Source organism: Nomascus leucogenys, chromosome 8 (genome assembly GCF_006542625.1).
Source record: "Nomascus leucogenys isolate Asia chromosome 8, Asia_NLE_v1, whole genome shotgun sequence".
Lineage (NCBI taxonomy): Eukaryota > Metazoa > Chordata > Mammalia > Primates > Hylobatidae > Nomascus > Nomascus leucogenys.
In genome coordinates, this window is record NC_044388.1 from 21,583,084 (window position 1) to 21,596,546 (window position 13,463).

The 13,463-nt window shown below is 45.6% G+C and overlaps 1 protein-coding gene across 1 annotated transcript in view; it reads left to right on the forward strand.

Annotated features, from left to right (window-relative positions):
- The window catches only part of GALNT15 (polypeptide N-acetylgalactosaminyltransferase 15), a 73,091-nt gene extending 61,459 nt beyond the window's left edge, over positions 1-11,632 (forward strand). The window contains exon 11 of the mRNA XM_030816863.1: positions 9,271-11,632. Coding sequence (XP_030672723.1) covers positions 9,271-9,325 — 55 coding nt within the window. The 3' untranslated portion in view covers positions 9,326-11,632. The remainder of the gene's footprint in view (positions 1-9,270) is intronic.
- The last annotated feature ends 1,831 nt before the right edge of the window (positions 11,633-13,463 follow it).

Here is a 13,463-nt window from a genome sequence, read left to right on the forward strand (position 1 = left end):
GTTTGTTCCCCAGGCCTTGATAGATCCCTGTCCCTGGAGTGTGTGAGACAACCTGAAATGTTTTTGTTTGATTCAGTGCTCCTCAAATTTTCCTGTGCTCACAAATCACATGGGGACTGTGTTAAAGTACAGATTCTGATTTGGTAGGTCTGTGTGAGGCCTGAGATTCTACATTCCTGCAAGCTCCTAGGTAATGCTGATGCTCCTGGCCAGAGACCACTGTCTGAGTAGCAATGATTCCAGTAGTTTTCTGGGTTTTTCTAAATTGTTACTTAGAGCTCAGAAAATCCTCACTGGATGAGTTCTTGGACTATTCTTTGCTTCTAACAGATCTCTTTTTGAAGCCACATGGTAGGATGATTTGATCCTATGTTTTACAGGATAATATATCTTTTTTTTTTTTTTTTTTGAGACGGAGTCTGGCTGTGTCGCCCAGGCTGGAGTGCAGTGGCACGATCTCGACTCACTGCAACCTCTGCCTCCTGGGTCCTTACCCCAATCTTACTATAACATTAGACATCCTTCCTCCCTGGGGAAAAGTGAATATGGAGTGGAGAGAGGCCATGAGTGTTCCACTAATTGATGTCCCTTCTTGAAGAAACCTGAAGCCTGATGAAGCAAGGTTCCTCTGGCCTCAGAAAAAATGTTCCCCCTCATATTTCAGTTATTTTCCTATAACTGATACATACCAGTGTCAGAGGATATAGAAGCATACCATAGAAGTTAGGAGTGAAGTGCATGATTGCTCTCCATGATAAAGTGAGGGAGATTCAGATATGAGTATTGAGGAAGAGATGGGTTCAAACAATATGATAATGACATAAAGAGTGAGATGATCAAGAAGGTATCTCTAATGAGGGCAGGAGTGACTTACCAGAGGAATTTTAGGATTAGGTGTCTAGTCCTCAATATAAAGTTATTTGCCTTATTTCCATCACCCCAGACTTTTAGCTAAGACTTCCATAATGACTTTCGTAGTATGTTGGGGATGGAAATCAAGGAACAGGGATAACTCCCTGGACAGGACAGACAGGAAAAGAGCAGCCTTGCTGGGTGGGATAGATACCAGTAAGACTAGGCATTCAGGTCAGGTGTGGTGGCTCATGCCTGTAATCCCAGCACTTTGGGAGGCCGAGGCAGGCAGATCACTTGAGGTCAGGAGTTCGAGACCAGACTGGACAAAATGGTGAAACCCTGTCTCTACTAAAAATACAAAAATTAGCTGGGCATGGTGGCGGGTGCCTGTAATCCCATCTACTTGGGAGGCTGAGGCAGGAGAATCACTTGAACCCGGGAGGCAGAGGTTGGAGTGAGCCAAGATCGTGCCACTGCACTCCAGCCTGGGCAACAGAGCAAGACTATGTCTCAAAAAAAAAAAAGGACTGGGCATCAGTGGAATTAGAACTCAAAGGCCAGAGTGACAGTGGTATGGAGAAGAATTAATACAGATTGTTGCCACATACCACCATAGAGTGCCAAGCAGGATATTTCAAAATTATGTTAGACTATGAACTACAGTGGGGTTAGCAAACCTTTTCCGTAAAGGGCTAGATAGGAAAGTGCTATACCCTGTTTCCCTCTTTTTTTGCAGACTCTGTTAACCCTGTTAACTACTTGACTCTGCCATTGTAGTACAAAAGGAGCCGAGCCATGGACAATAATCAACAAATGACCATGGCTGTATTCCAATAAAACTGTATTTACAAAAACAGGTGGTTGTCCAGATTTGGCCAACAGCCATAGTTTGCCAGCCCCTGGACTACAGTGTTTGACTCAACTGTAGGAGATAAATTACAGATTAGTTAAAAATAAACAGAGAAATATTACCAAAGAAATAGTGAATGAGCTTTAAAAATATAAAATAAAGTGTTTCTCTGTTATAAATAACAGAACAGCAAAAAATAACAAAAAAAGAGGGAAACAGTGTATAGCATATGTTCTCATTATGAGCAGACTCCAGTCCTTTTTAGAAAAAGTAGGAATAAGCAAATTATTTTAAAAAATCAAATAATAAAACATCGACACTGTAGTCCACAGTCTTCTTTCTTTGGGGGACATAAAGATTCCAGGGGCCTTCACTGTTAACAGAGGTTGAGCAAATGAGCTTTCTTAATGAGACCACAGCTGCAATAAGAACATGAACATGGAAGGGAGGGCTGCTCAGAAGCATAGAGTACCTGTCAGTATCTTAGCCAAGCCAAAGGGATTAAACTGTGCCAAGAGATACAGTTTAACACTCTAGTTTTTATCTTACTGTGGTGAAGACATTCACAAAGGGCAAAGCACACACTCCCACTAACACACAAATCTCTTGTGTTTGGGACGTAAGGACAATCAGACACAAGCTCTGGTGTAGGACAAAAGCAATAACCACTGGTTATTTATATAAACTCTGATCTCTGGCATTCAATTTAGCCAGACTTCAAAACACAAATGGTAGAAGTCAAGCCAAGGAAAGGGACTTCCAAAAGCAAGCCTTGAAGCCAGGGCTATACCAGGCCAACAAACCTCATTCCTTGTGCTCTGAAGCCAATACAAGCTCATAAAACCTGTTTAACAGCCAAGCCCAGGGTGCCTCCTGCCTGTTGCGATCCATGCTTGGGGCTGTCCAGCCCATCATGCCCCTTCACGTGTCAGTGTTGGCATATCCAAGGCTGGTTCCAGATAAAACAAACGGCCTGAGGCACCTCCCCCTCCTCACACTCATGGACAGTTCCAAGCTCTCCAGCCCTTTGTCTACTCTGCATTCTGTTGCTCTACTGGCCATGCTGCTGACCCCAGCTATTATCATCTAGTGAGCCTTCACCATGCACAAGGGACAGGCAGCTGTACAGATCTGAGTACCCAGGTGGAAGCCACAGTTGAGGCCTACTGACTTTTATCTTGGAGATAAAGTCCTGTTCCCCCACCACTCCCCAGTGTGGGTCACATGTAAAGGAATGTAACTCTTTGAGAATCTCCATTCAACTCTTTGAGCATATCCTTGACCACTCTCCTTGGGAGGCCCTGGCACATGGGTCTAGGCAGTGGGTTGGTTTGTCTGATGGTGGAGCCACAACTGTCTCCTTGAGGTTCCTGCTCCATGCCCCTGGCTATAATATCCCCTCACAGACTGGTTTAGGCAATGCCCCCACCGCCAGCTTGTCAGGTATTCAGGATCCTCCACCTACCTATCTGCTACCTCCTCACCTAATCTCTCTATCCAGATGACGCTAGCCTTGCAGGTGGGGTCCAGATGGACACATGATATGTGTTGCTTTAAGGTGGCTCTTTTCCCTACACTTATTCAATAAGCCTCCGCAGAATTATCTTCCAGGCTGAGTTATAGGCTTCTTTTAGCAAAGAGCCATGGTCTACACTTCCTTATTTTCCTCTTAGCAGTTACCATGGAGTTGGATGCTTGACTTCGTGGATTCCACTATGGAGGAGAAAAAACCAGGAGTTAGGATATAGAAAAATGACATTTCAAGAGTTGGGAGAAAAATCAACTACAGAAAAATGTGGACATCATTACACAGTAATATCTCTGTGACCAAACATATGTATTCACTGCCAGTAATCATAGTAATAACAACAACCATAAGTGCTAAGGCTGTACTAGCTTACTAGCACATACAATTACTATGACAATAGTAATAACATTACCATTGTTAGTACTATGTACTATTACTATTGTAATGTTGTTACGATATTAACAACATTAATATCAATATTATTGTTAATATTGTAACAACATCGCAATAGTTGTTGTACTCACGTTATTTTTTCTTATAATCACAGTAGGCCAATGATGTAAGTACTACTATTATCTCATTTTATGTTATCTATTTTATAGTTGAAGGGTGAGGTTTCCACAGGCAGAGTAATTTTCCTAAGGCTATACAACTTCAAAAGTGATGGACCTAGATCACAAACCCAGGTTCATTTGGTTCCAAGGCCTTCACATTTAACTTCCACATTTGATTGCCTCCCAGTATTGGTGAGTAAAGAAAATAAAACAGGGACTGTCCAAATGGGAATGGGTAAAAATAAGGGCCAGGTTGTTTTAGGACCTGCCAAAATTAGATGCATTGGTTTGGATGCGTTCAGGTACAAGGAGCAGGATAACCAACTCCCCGGGGCTTAAGAAATAAAGAACTTTAGTCATCTCACATGCTTAGTTGAGGACAGGCAGCTCTGTGCCTGGTACAATGGCTTACAGACACCTGTGATCCAGGCTCTTTTTAAACTTCCACTCACCATTCCTGTTGGCTTTTGATCCTGATTTCTATCTATTTACCGGCACAAGATGGTCACCACAACACCAAACATCACATCCTGGCCCCAGAATCCCAAACAGGATGGAGAGGGCAGCAGAAGCAAGTTCTCCTCATTAATAATGTGTTTCTCTTCAATGAGCAAGCAAGATCTTTCCCAGAAGCCCCCCAGCAGACCTTCCCATCTGTCTCATTGGCCAGAGTCCTAGCAGCAAGGGTGGCTGGAACAGTGGCTAGGAAAGTACCTCAGCAAAGGCTGGGCACATTGCCACCCAGAACCTCACAAAGATTCTGCAAACCAGGAAGTGGGAGGTTGGCAGATGGATGGCCAGTGACAGTGCCTGCATTTTGAGATGTCTCCTCTCTCAGGCAAGATTGGGCTCAGCTTCTTTTTTTAATGTCACGGGATGAAAACTGCAGGACACTGAGACAGAGACCTATAAAATCCTGTGCTCACAATTCCTGGCTATTATCCATTCAGCTCCTGCCCTCTGCCCAAGTAGGAACCTTCAATGCCCCAGAAGCAGCTCCATGTACTCAGTTTGGGATATGAGGAAAGTGCCTGCCATCTGGAACTCAGCCACTGCTATCATAATTGGTCAAACACTCTGCGAAGCAATGGTGTTCTGATTTCTTTTATTAAACAGCTTCCAACAAAATTTGTGGCCCAGGCGTGACAACCAATAGAACTCTTTCACTTTATTCTTGTCTCTGAGAGTCTGGTTTCTATTTGCTTTCTAAAAGAAACATAAAAGGCAAGTAAGCATGGCGTGTAAAAGTGAAGGGGGTGGGCTTCCCATGGGATATATGATGATTTTCTTCCTTTGTTGTAAACATATGATATAGGAAGTTGCGTGAGAATCTTGCTTAAAACAATAGTGACAACCTTTTAACCCCATCTGCTTCCCATTAATGGGGAAAGCCATTACATGGTAGTGTCAAGGAGCCTCTGGATTTTCTCAAGGCTTTACCATAAGGCAGATGCTTAAGACAAAATCCTCCAACCCTTTGGTTCTAATCCTCCCCTTCTTAGTCCATTCAGAAAGCACAGAAGGTAATGGCATCTGGCCGACGCTCATGAGGGCTGGGTTGGTAAAGTGAAAACCTTTCTGTGCTGTGACAAATTTCATTGGCTGTGCTTTAGGTGGTTTACAGAGCACAGAGTTAAGTTTCTGGAAGATATGTTCATGATTAACAAACCAGATTATAATGCCCTTTCCAGAGTGAATTCTAGTTCTTAGGATTACTTTGCAGATTTAAAAACAATAAATATTTATTAAATATCTGTTATTTACCAAGGTCACACCTCTAGGGCCTTGTCCCGTGTGTTTTCTGAACCATTGGCTTGGATGACTTGATGAGTCACTCACGAATCAGGAAATTCCAAAATATCATCTTCACTGAATTTTATGTCAGCACAGACTCAGTCAGAGTTGAACATGTACTCCCTGGTTTCTGGGAAGGCAGAGATATTTCAAAAACAATTCCAGGAAGGCAATCAAGTGCTCCTTTTGATGCATTTGCCAAGTGGGACACAAAATAGATCTATATTTGTAAATAACAATGTTTTTCAAACACTGCCATGGGGATATGCCCAGCATATAGTGATCCTTAAAATATGTATTGTGAAGTAATAATCCACCTATGTTTCGGCAATTTCCAAGTGTTTCTCCAGCCTTGACTCCACCCATGAACCTCAGATTCACACACTCAACCACCTTCAATCTACACTAGAGCCTGAGTAATCAACCTAAAGCACTCTCCTTCCATAATCTCTTCTATGACTCCTCAACACCTTCAGAGTAATGCCCCGCCTCCCCAGCACAGCCTGACTACAAGTTCCTTCCTGACCCTGCCTCCACCCTCTGGACTCACCTGCCACTATTTGCCCCATCTCTGAATACCAAAGTTTTTGTAGTTCCCAATACAACACCCTTTTCCTTGTCTCTGCTCTAACCATGCTCTGTTCCCTCTGCGCAGAATGCCCTTCCCTCCGTTTACCAGCTTCTTCTTACCTATCATGCATGACTCATATACATCATGTCTCTGGAGGGTCTTCCTCAAACCCCAGGCTGAGTTAATTGCCCCTCTTCTGGAGCACTGCATATGTAGCTCTGTCTTAATATGGACCACTTTGTGTTAAAATTATCAAAAAGATGTTTCCTCCACTAGACTTTAAACAAATTTTGCTTAGCTTTTTACCCAGAGTCCCTAGCATAGTATCTGACTCTCGACAGGCACGTAATACATGCTTGTTGAACTTCAACTAAAGTGATCACAACAGCTTTCTTTTGTGCCTAGAAGCAAGCAGAATGAAAGCGGAAAAGAAAAATTACAGAGCTAAAATTTAGACACTGAAGAGGTCTTACTTGAGGTCAAATTTAAGAGGACTTTGTCCTGATCACTTTTTGGATGGCTTTAGACTCTCCACACGTGGCTGTAACAATTCCAGACTCCCACCACACTGTTCCAGTTATCTTTTGCTGCCGAACAAACTACCCCAAAACTTAGTGGCTTAAAACAGCAACTTTTTTTTTCTTTTTTTTCTTTTTGAGATGGAGTCTCGTTCTGTTGCCCAGGCTGGAGTGCAATGACGCGATCTCGGCTGACTGCAACCTCTGCCTCCTGGCTTCAAGCGATTCTGCCGCCTCAGCCTCCTGAGTAGCTAGGATTACAGGCACCTGCCATCATGCCTAGCTAATGTTTGTATTTTTGTAGAGATGGGGTTTCACCTTGTACGCTAGGCTGGTCTTGAACTCCTGACCTCAGGTGATCCACTCACCTCGGCCTCCCAAAGTGCTGGGATTACAGCCGTGACCCACCGCGCCTGGCCAAAACAGCAACTATTATGGCTCATGATCCTGTGGGTCAGGAGTTTGGGCATGGCTCAACTATGCAAGTCCTCTGCTTCATGGGGCTCTAACTGGTGTCACTTGGTGGTGTCAGCTCATGGCTGTTCTTTTCTGGAGGGTACAAAAGAGCTTCTCACATGGCAGGGGCGGCTGGCGGGCTGGACTCAGCTGCGCCCTCCCCTCTCCATATAATCTCAAGACTTGTCTCCGTCATCTCTGTGGCAGCTATCTTACACAGTGGTTGAACATCTCCAGAGACCAACAGGATTTCTGCCAGTCTTCTTAAAGACCAGACCTGGGACTGACATAATATCTCCTCCAGCATACGCTTTTGCTCAAAGCAATCACAGGCCAGCCCAGGCTCAGGGAGGAGGGGAAGCAGACCCCACTTATCAAAGGGACAAGTAGCAAAAATGTGCAGCTATCCTCAAGCCACCATGCCCGCAGGCCCAGTGGCTAAGACTGAGTCTATGTCCCAGAATCCCCAGCAAAGCTCTACTGTTTACTGTGACTGAACTGACTTGCAGAATGCGTCTGCCCCTGAACTAATCTCTGTGACCAGGAGCTTGAGAAATCTTGATTAGAGCTGGAGGTGGAAACAATTTTGGCCAATATTATGGTTAAGAAACTCTGTAGGGGCTGAGCGTGGTGGCTCATGCCTATAATCCCAGCACTTTAGGAGGCCGAGGCAGGCAAATCTCTTGAGCCCAGGAATTTGAGACCAGCTTGGGCAACATGGCAAAAACCAATCTCTACAAAAAAAAAAAAAAAAAAAAAAGGTAAAATAAAATACCTAGGCATTGTAGCGCATGCCTGTAGTCCCAGCTACTCAGGAGGCTGAGGCAAGAAGATCACTTGAGGTTGGGAGGTCGAGGCTGCAGTGAGCCGTGATTGTGCCACTGCACTCCAGCTTGGGTGACAAAGAGAGACCCTGTCTCAAAAAGGAAAAGAAAAGAAAATTCTGTAAGAAGGAGGTGGTGGTAGGGATTGCTGGGGAGGTGTCTTAGTTTAGGGTAATGTAAGTGCAGAACCTGAGCAAGGCCTTGGATGCAGGTGATTTATTTGGGAGGTGATCCCAGGAAGCAGGAGTGAGAGAGAGGGAAGAGTAAGATAGGCAGGGAAGAAAAGTCAATGTGAGGGTGCTGTGAGCAATGGGGTTCGATTCTTTCTACTCTGAGATGCCCACAGAACATATTCCAGAACTATCCACCTAAATAACACCAGACTGAGACATTTTCCCACCAGCTCTCCTCTCTTATTGGTTGAGGGTTACACCCGGGGCCATTCACTCCCTGCGATACACTTTGCAGGCTGCACTTGCAAGAGCAGACCAGGCTCCCAAGGCTTTAGAGAAGGCCCCAAGGCAGAAATATGGAGAGGGTGGGGCTTGACCTGGATGTCGTGCAAGATGAATGTGAGCCCCCATGGAAGTTCAGCCAGGGCTGGGGCTGATATCCAAGGAGGCCCAAGGATGTGACACTGGACACCAAAACATCTGCAATAAGAGCCAACCAACAAAGGTTCCCTCAGGTCAGAGCCCAGCTCACCTTGCCAAATGGCTCCCAGGGATCACTTCTGCAGCTGATGTGGTGGGCGCCCAGGGAGCACCTCCTTCCTGTGCAGAAGTTGGCACTGGCCAGCTTCCCTTGGGGCTGTGCCCACTTGCCAGCACCACCAGGAACATACCTGTGGGTGATCAAAGTTAGGTTTATTGGCAGTTGTTGTAGCAAGGAAGACCACCCACACGAGCAACCATGGGTGTCTCAGTAGGATGGTGTCCCAAGGAGCTTCTCAGGAGGTCAGGGCTTGGGTTAGGTGATTTGGGGAAAGGTTGGGAAGCATGGTCTTGCTGGGGAGCTGTCAGAAATTGGGATAATTTTATAATTGGGCATCCTAATAATTTGTATCTAGGAGGTTATGGGAAGAACAGAGCAGGGCTGGAGCTGTACTTGATAAGCACCCCTCATATTTGCCAGGAGAAGGAGCTATTTGGTCATTTTTGTAGTTTGCCGGGTGTTCTTGTTTCAGTGTGGTCTTGTTGTCTCACTCCACGACAGCCACAGAATGATCTTGTCTGCTGTTGGTGTTCTGTGACATTGTGTATGTTAAGTAAGGAGGGGACTCCAGTCAGACCTGGGGGTTGATGACTTTTTCTTTCTCAGGTCTCATAAGACACAGGCTCTGCACCTTCAGAAGAGTGGCAGGCACCCATGGTAACACAGCTGCATGGCTCAAAGCAACAATCAAGACAGAAGAACAGGCACTGATTGATAGGACTCTTCTATCTCCTAAAGCACTTTTGAAGTCTGGCAGAGACGTTTGAGTGGCTTCTCTCCACCTCCTCAGTGACTCACAGTGCGATGCTCATGGTTGAACCTGACTGATGCCAGCAGCAAGGAAACTGACAGAGCTCACCGATCCATTTCCTGTCATTTACTTGAGGGTGACAAAGCATGATGGTGACAGCTCAGATAACATTCCTGGCCACAAAATTCTTAAACTAAATGGAGCCTGGCTGCCAGGAAGAAGAGGAACAGGCATTCCAGGTGCAGACTCTGCTGCTGGCTGCAGCCACACAGGAGAGCTTTAAACAGGATTCTGAGCCAAGAGAGCAGCAGGATTTGTGCACCACTGCTACACTGATCAATGCCAATAGTTGGCCCAGGCTGGAGGACGGGCCAGGCATCCTATCACCATTGGGCAAATCAAAGGTTTAAGGAGGTCAGCACAGTTGGGGTACATACTAGAGAAAGCTACATGTTTTGAAGAATGTGCAGACTCCTTGAGCCCCCACAAATCAGCCTCACCATCGGCATGTAGACAGTGCAAAGTTGAATGAGAATCCATTAGAACTTCTGGAAGCTCATCTCTTTCTTACCACACCCATGCTTAAGACTGGAGTCCTGGCTGAGGCTAATATTCCAGATATGAGCCAGAGACAACCTAATCTGTGCCAGGGGCATGTCACCAAAACTGAGGTCATATAATTTAAAATATAACTCCAAAGTTCAGTAAGGTATGGCAGAGACACCTCTGGTGCCCATATCACATATCCTCAGGCCTTGTCTGCTTTCTGCCACTGCTGCTGAACAGTTCTGTGCAGCCTCAGATCCCCTGAGCCTTGTGCTAAGCGTCTTCTGCATTATGCACCAGGGTTTTCTCTGAAGGAGAGTTACTCAAACATCCAGGGAGCAAGCACCCTGGCTTGCTAGGACAGTTAACACTCCCAGGACAACTCTCAGTCACTGAGGGGATGGGAACCAGTAGATGGATGGCTGGCCTTTGTCTTTCAGGTGGATAATTGTACAAAGCATCCTGTATATTTTTAAAGAGGGTCAACAGAATCAAGGAGCAACTTTAACGTGTCCCTATATTGGCCCCTCCTTCTGTCCCATCTCACATCCTCACTCCCACACTCCTGCTTCCTAGGTTCACACCCCTCATGAACCACCTGCATCCAGTCCTTGTCTCATGCTCTGCTTTCAGGGAAACCCAAACTAAATCACACATGAGCACAGTCTTCCTTTATAACACAGACTTTCTAGACTAACATGGCTGATGCACATTCAGTCTCCAATTTAGGCCCTAGAACAGAAACAGGGCCCAGCCATCCAGACACCTGTGGGAATCCTGCCACAGGGCTCTTGGCCCCACTCTAGGGCTGGTCCTACATCCTAACATAATCAAGAAATTCTTTCCAGTTTTCTTGGCTGGGTCCTTTCTAGCAGGAACATTTTGATGGCATGTGACAGAAACTGAAATTGAACCGGTTTGGTCCTGTAGAAGCAGGGGAGATTACTGGAAAAAATACTGAAGCATCACACGAAATTGAAGGAAGGGTTCCCTAATCCATGGGAAGGGCAGGGGTGCAGCTGGGCCTCAGGGGAAAGCCATATTCCCAGCTTCTTCCACATGGAGGACTGTGGCCCCAAACCGCTCAGGAGGCCCATATGAAAGAAGACACATGCATATGCAAATAACATAATGAGAAAGTGTTTCTGCGAGCTCCAGGGAGGAAGAAGCTTTGTCACTATTTTTTCAGTGATTAACTGGGCTGTCTAAAACAGTGTCTGCAATATGGTATATGGGTAACAGACATTTGTTGAATGAACAGTAGAGGGAGGAGGAGGGAAAAAGAGGAGGTGGGATGGGAAGAAGGTTTGGGGTGTGACTGCGAATGAAGCTGTCTAGCCTTCAGCTTTGGATGGACCTTGCTTTTTCAAGGGATCATGGCTGGGGGCATTATCCCACCTTCCTCAGCTCAGAAGCTTGTTGTGGCTCCCAGTTTCCTGTGGACAAAACCTGACCTCCTTAGTGTTACATGCAAATCCCTCGCAAGTTGGCCCCTACCACCTCCTCTTCACACACCCTCCCCTCAGAGCACACTGGCCCACAGCCCAGGGCCATCCTGAGGGAACTGTCCTAAGGGTCACTGTGCCCTCCTCTGGGACAAACATACATGTTTTGAAAGTGGTTTTTTTTTTTTTTTTTTTTTTTTTGAGACGGAGTCTTGCTCTGTTGCAAGGCTGGAATGCAGTGGTGCAATCTCGGCTCACTGCAACATCCGCCTCCCGGGTTCAAGTGACTCTCCTGGCTCAGCCTCCCGAGTAGCTGGGACTACAGGCGCGTGCCACCACACCCAGCTAATTTTTGTATTTTTAGTAGAGACAGGGTTTCACCATGTTGGCCAGGATGCTCTCGATCTCTTGACCTTGTGATCCGCCCTCCTCGACCTCCCAAAGTGCTGGGATTACAGGCGTGAGCCACTGCGCCCAGCCTGAAAAGGATTTTAAATTGTTTTTATGAGGGAAACATGTTATCTTGTTCATGTAATATTCTATAGCAGAACCCAGTAGGGAATAATAGATTCTGCATGTATAGTAATACTCTTCTAACTCTGGAAAGAAAAGCATAATATTATATAGATTAAAAAGAAAAGCATTTATAGCAATAAATAATTGAAATGAAAGTATTACAGGAATAAAATATTTTAAATAAAAATTAGGTGGGAAAATTGACGTTGTACTTGATGAGTTGTGAGGCCTATGGCTTGTAATTTTTCTGAGAAAGTTAGAGAAGCATGAAATGAGTATTTTCACAGTGTTTGCTGTTGTTGTTGTTGCTATATATTTACCATTGCGTTTCCTCTTCAGAATGTGGCTTTTCATACATAAATACATTTGCACAGAGTAAATTTTGGATAAATTTGAACCAGGGAGTGGAAGATATATCTTATATTCCAGCAAAGACTGTAGCGTGTGTGTGTGTGTGTGTGTGTGTGTGTGTGTCTGTGTGTAAGACCTTCTGCTAAAGGATGCTTGCAGACAAAGTCCTTATCAGCCATGACACAGAAATATGGATCAATAAGTGTGTATTGAATGGATGAACAAGAAAAGAGAAAAGCAGCCATTTAGACTGTGTGTCTAACACTGTGCAAGGTGCTTAGCACATGTCGTCTCATTTAATCCTCACAACCACCCTGCAAGGTGATTTTCATCATGTCTAATTTGCAGAAGGAGAAACTGTGGCTTGCCCAAGGTCACAGAACTAACAAAGGATTCAAATCCAGGAACGTCAGATCATGATGCCCTTGCCTTCTGCATTGAGCGCCGCAGCCCTAAAAAGTTAGCTTGCGCCACCTAGTGGCAGAACTAAAACAGGAACCAGGAACCAGGTCAGCCTGCAACAAATATTAGCAGGCTGCCACCCCCCAACGGAGCTTGTGAAACCTGGAGAAGCACAGGCACGCCTGTGACCCACACTCACCTCAACCCCACAACTGATAAAAGACAACGCAAGGCCCAGAATCAGATAACCTGGGAAAGTGTGCTCTAAATAAAGCATCATTTCCTCTTGAAATACATTTTTTTTCTTCCTGTACTGGGAACATAAAAGTCCCTCACCATCCCCTTGCCCTCTCAGCATTTCCAGGGCTTCCCTCGACCTCAGTCTGCTGTCCCCCTCCCGGACCCAGCACCTTTTTAGCACTGAGGATCTAATCTTGTGCTCATGAGGCCTGGCTTGGTGGCGACACATCACCCAGCACACACAGGGGCTGTCCCAGGAACGAAGTGGCATGCACATGTGGCACTCCAGGCTTCCAGCTCATCTGTGAACAGCTGCAGTCATTTGGTGGTGAAAACTCTACAGCCCACCCACCACCCTCCTAGCTTCAGTCCCACCTGCTCCGTTTTCACTACAGTCGTTTTTGAAGAGGGGTGGTGTTTCTCCTGCAGTTTACTGACAATGTTGACAGAGAAGCTATCGTTCAAGCTACTGTTCACTGCCTCCCGCCCCCGCTCAAAACACATGAAAAGTTATTCTGCCCTAGAAAAGATAGGTGCCTTAGCCAGCA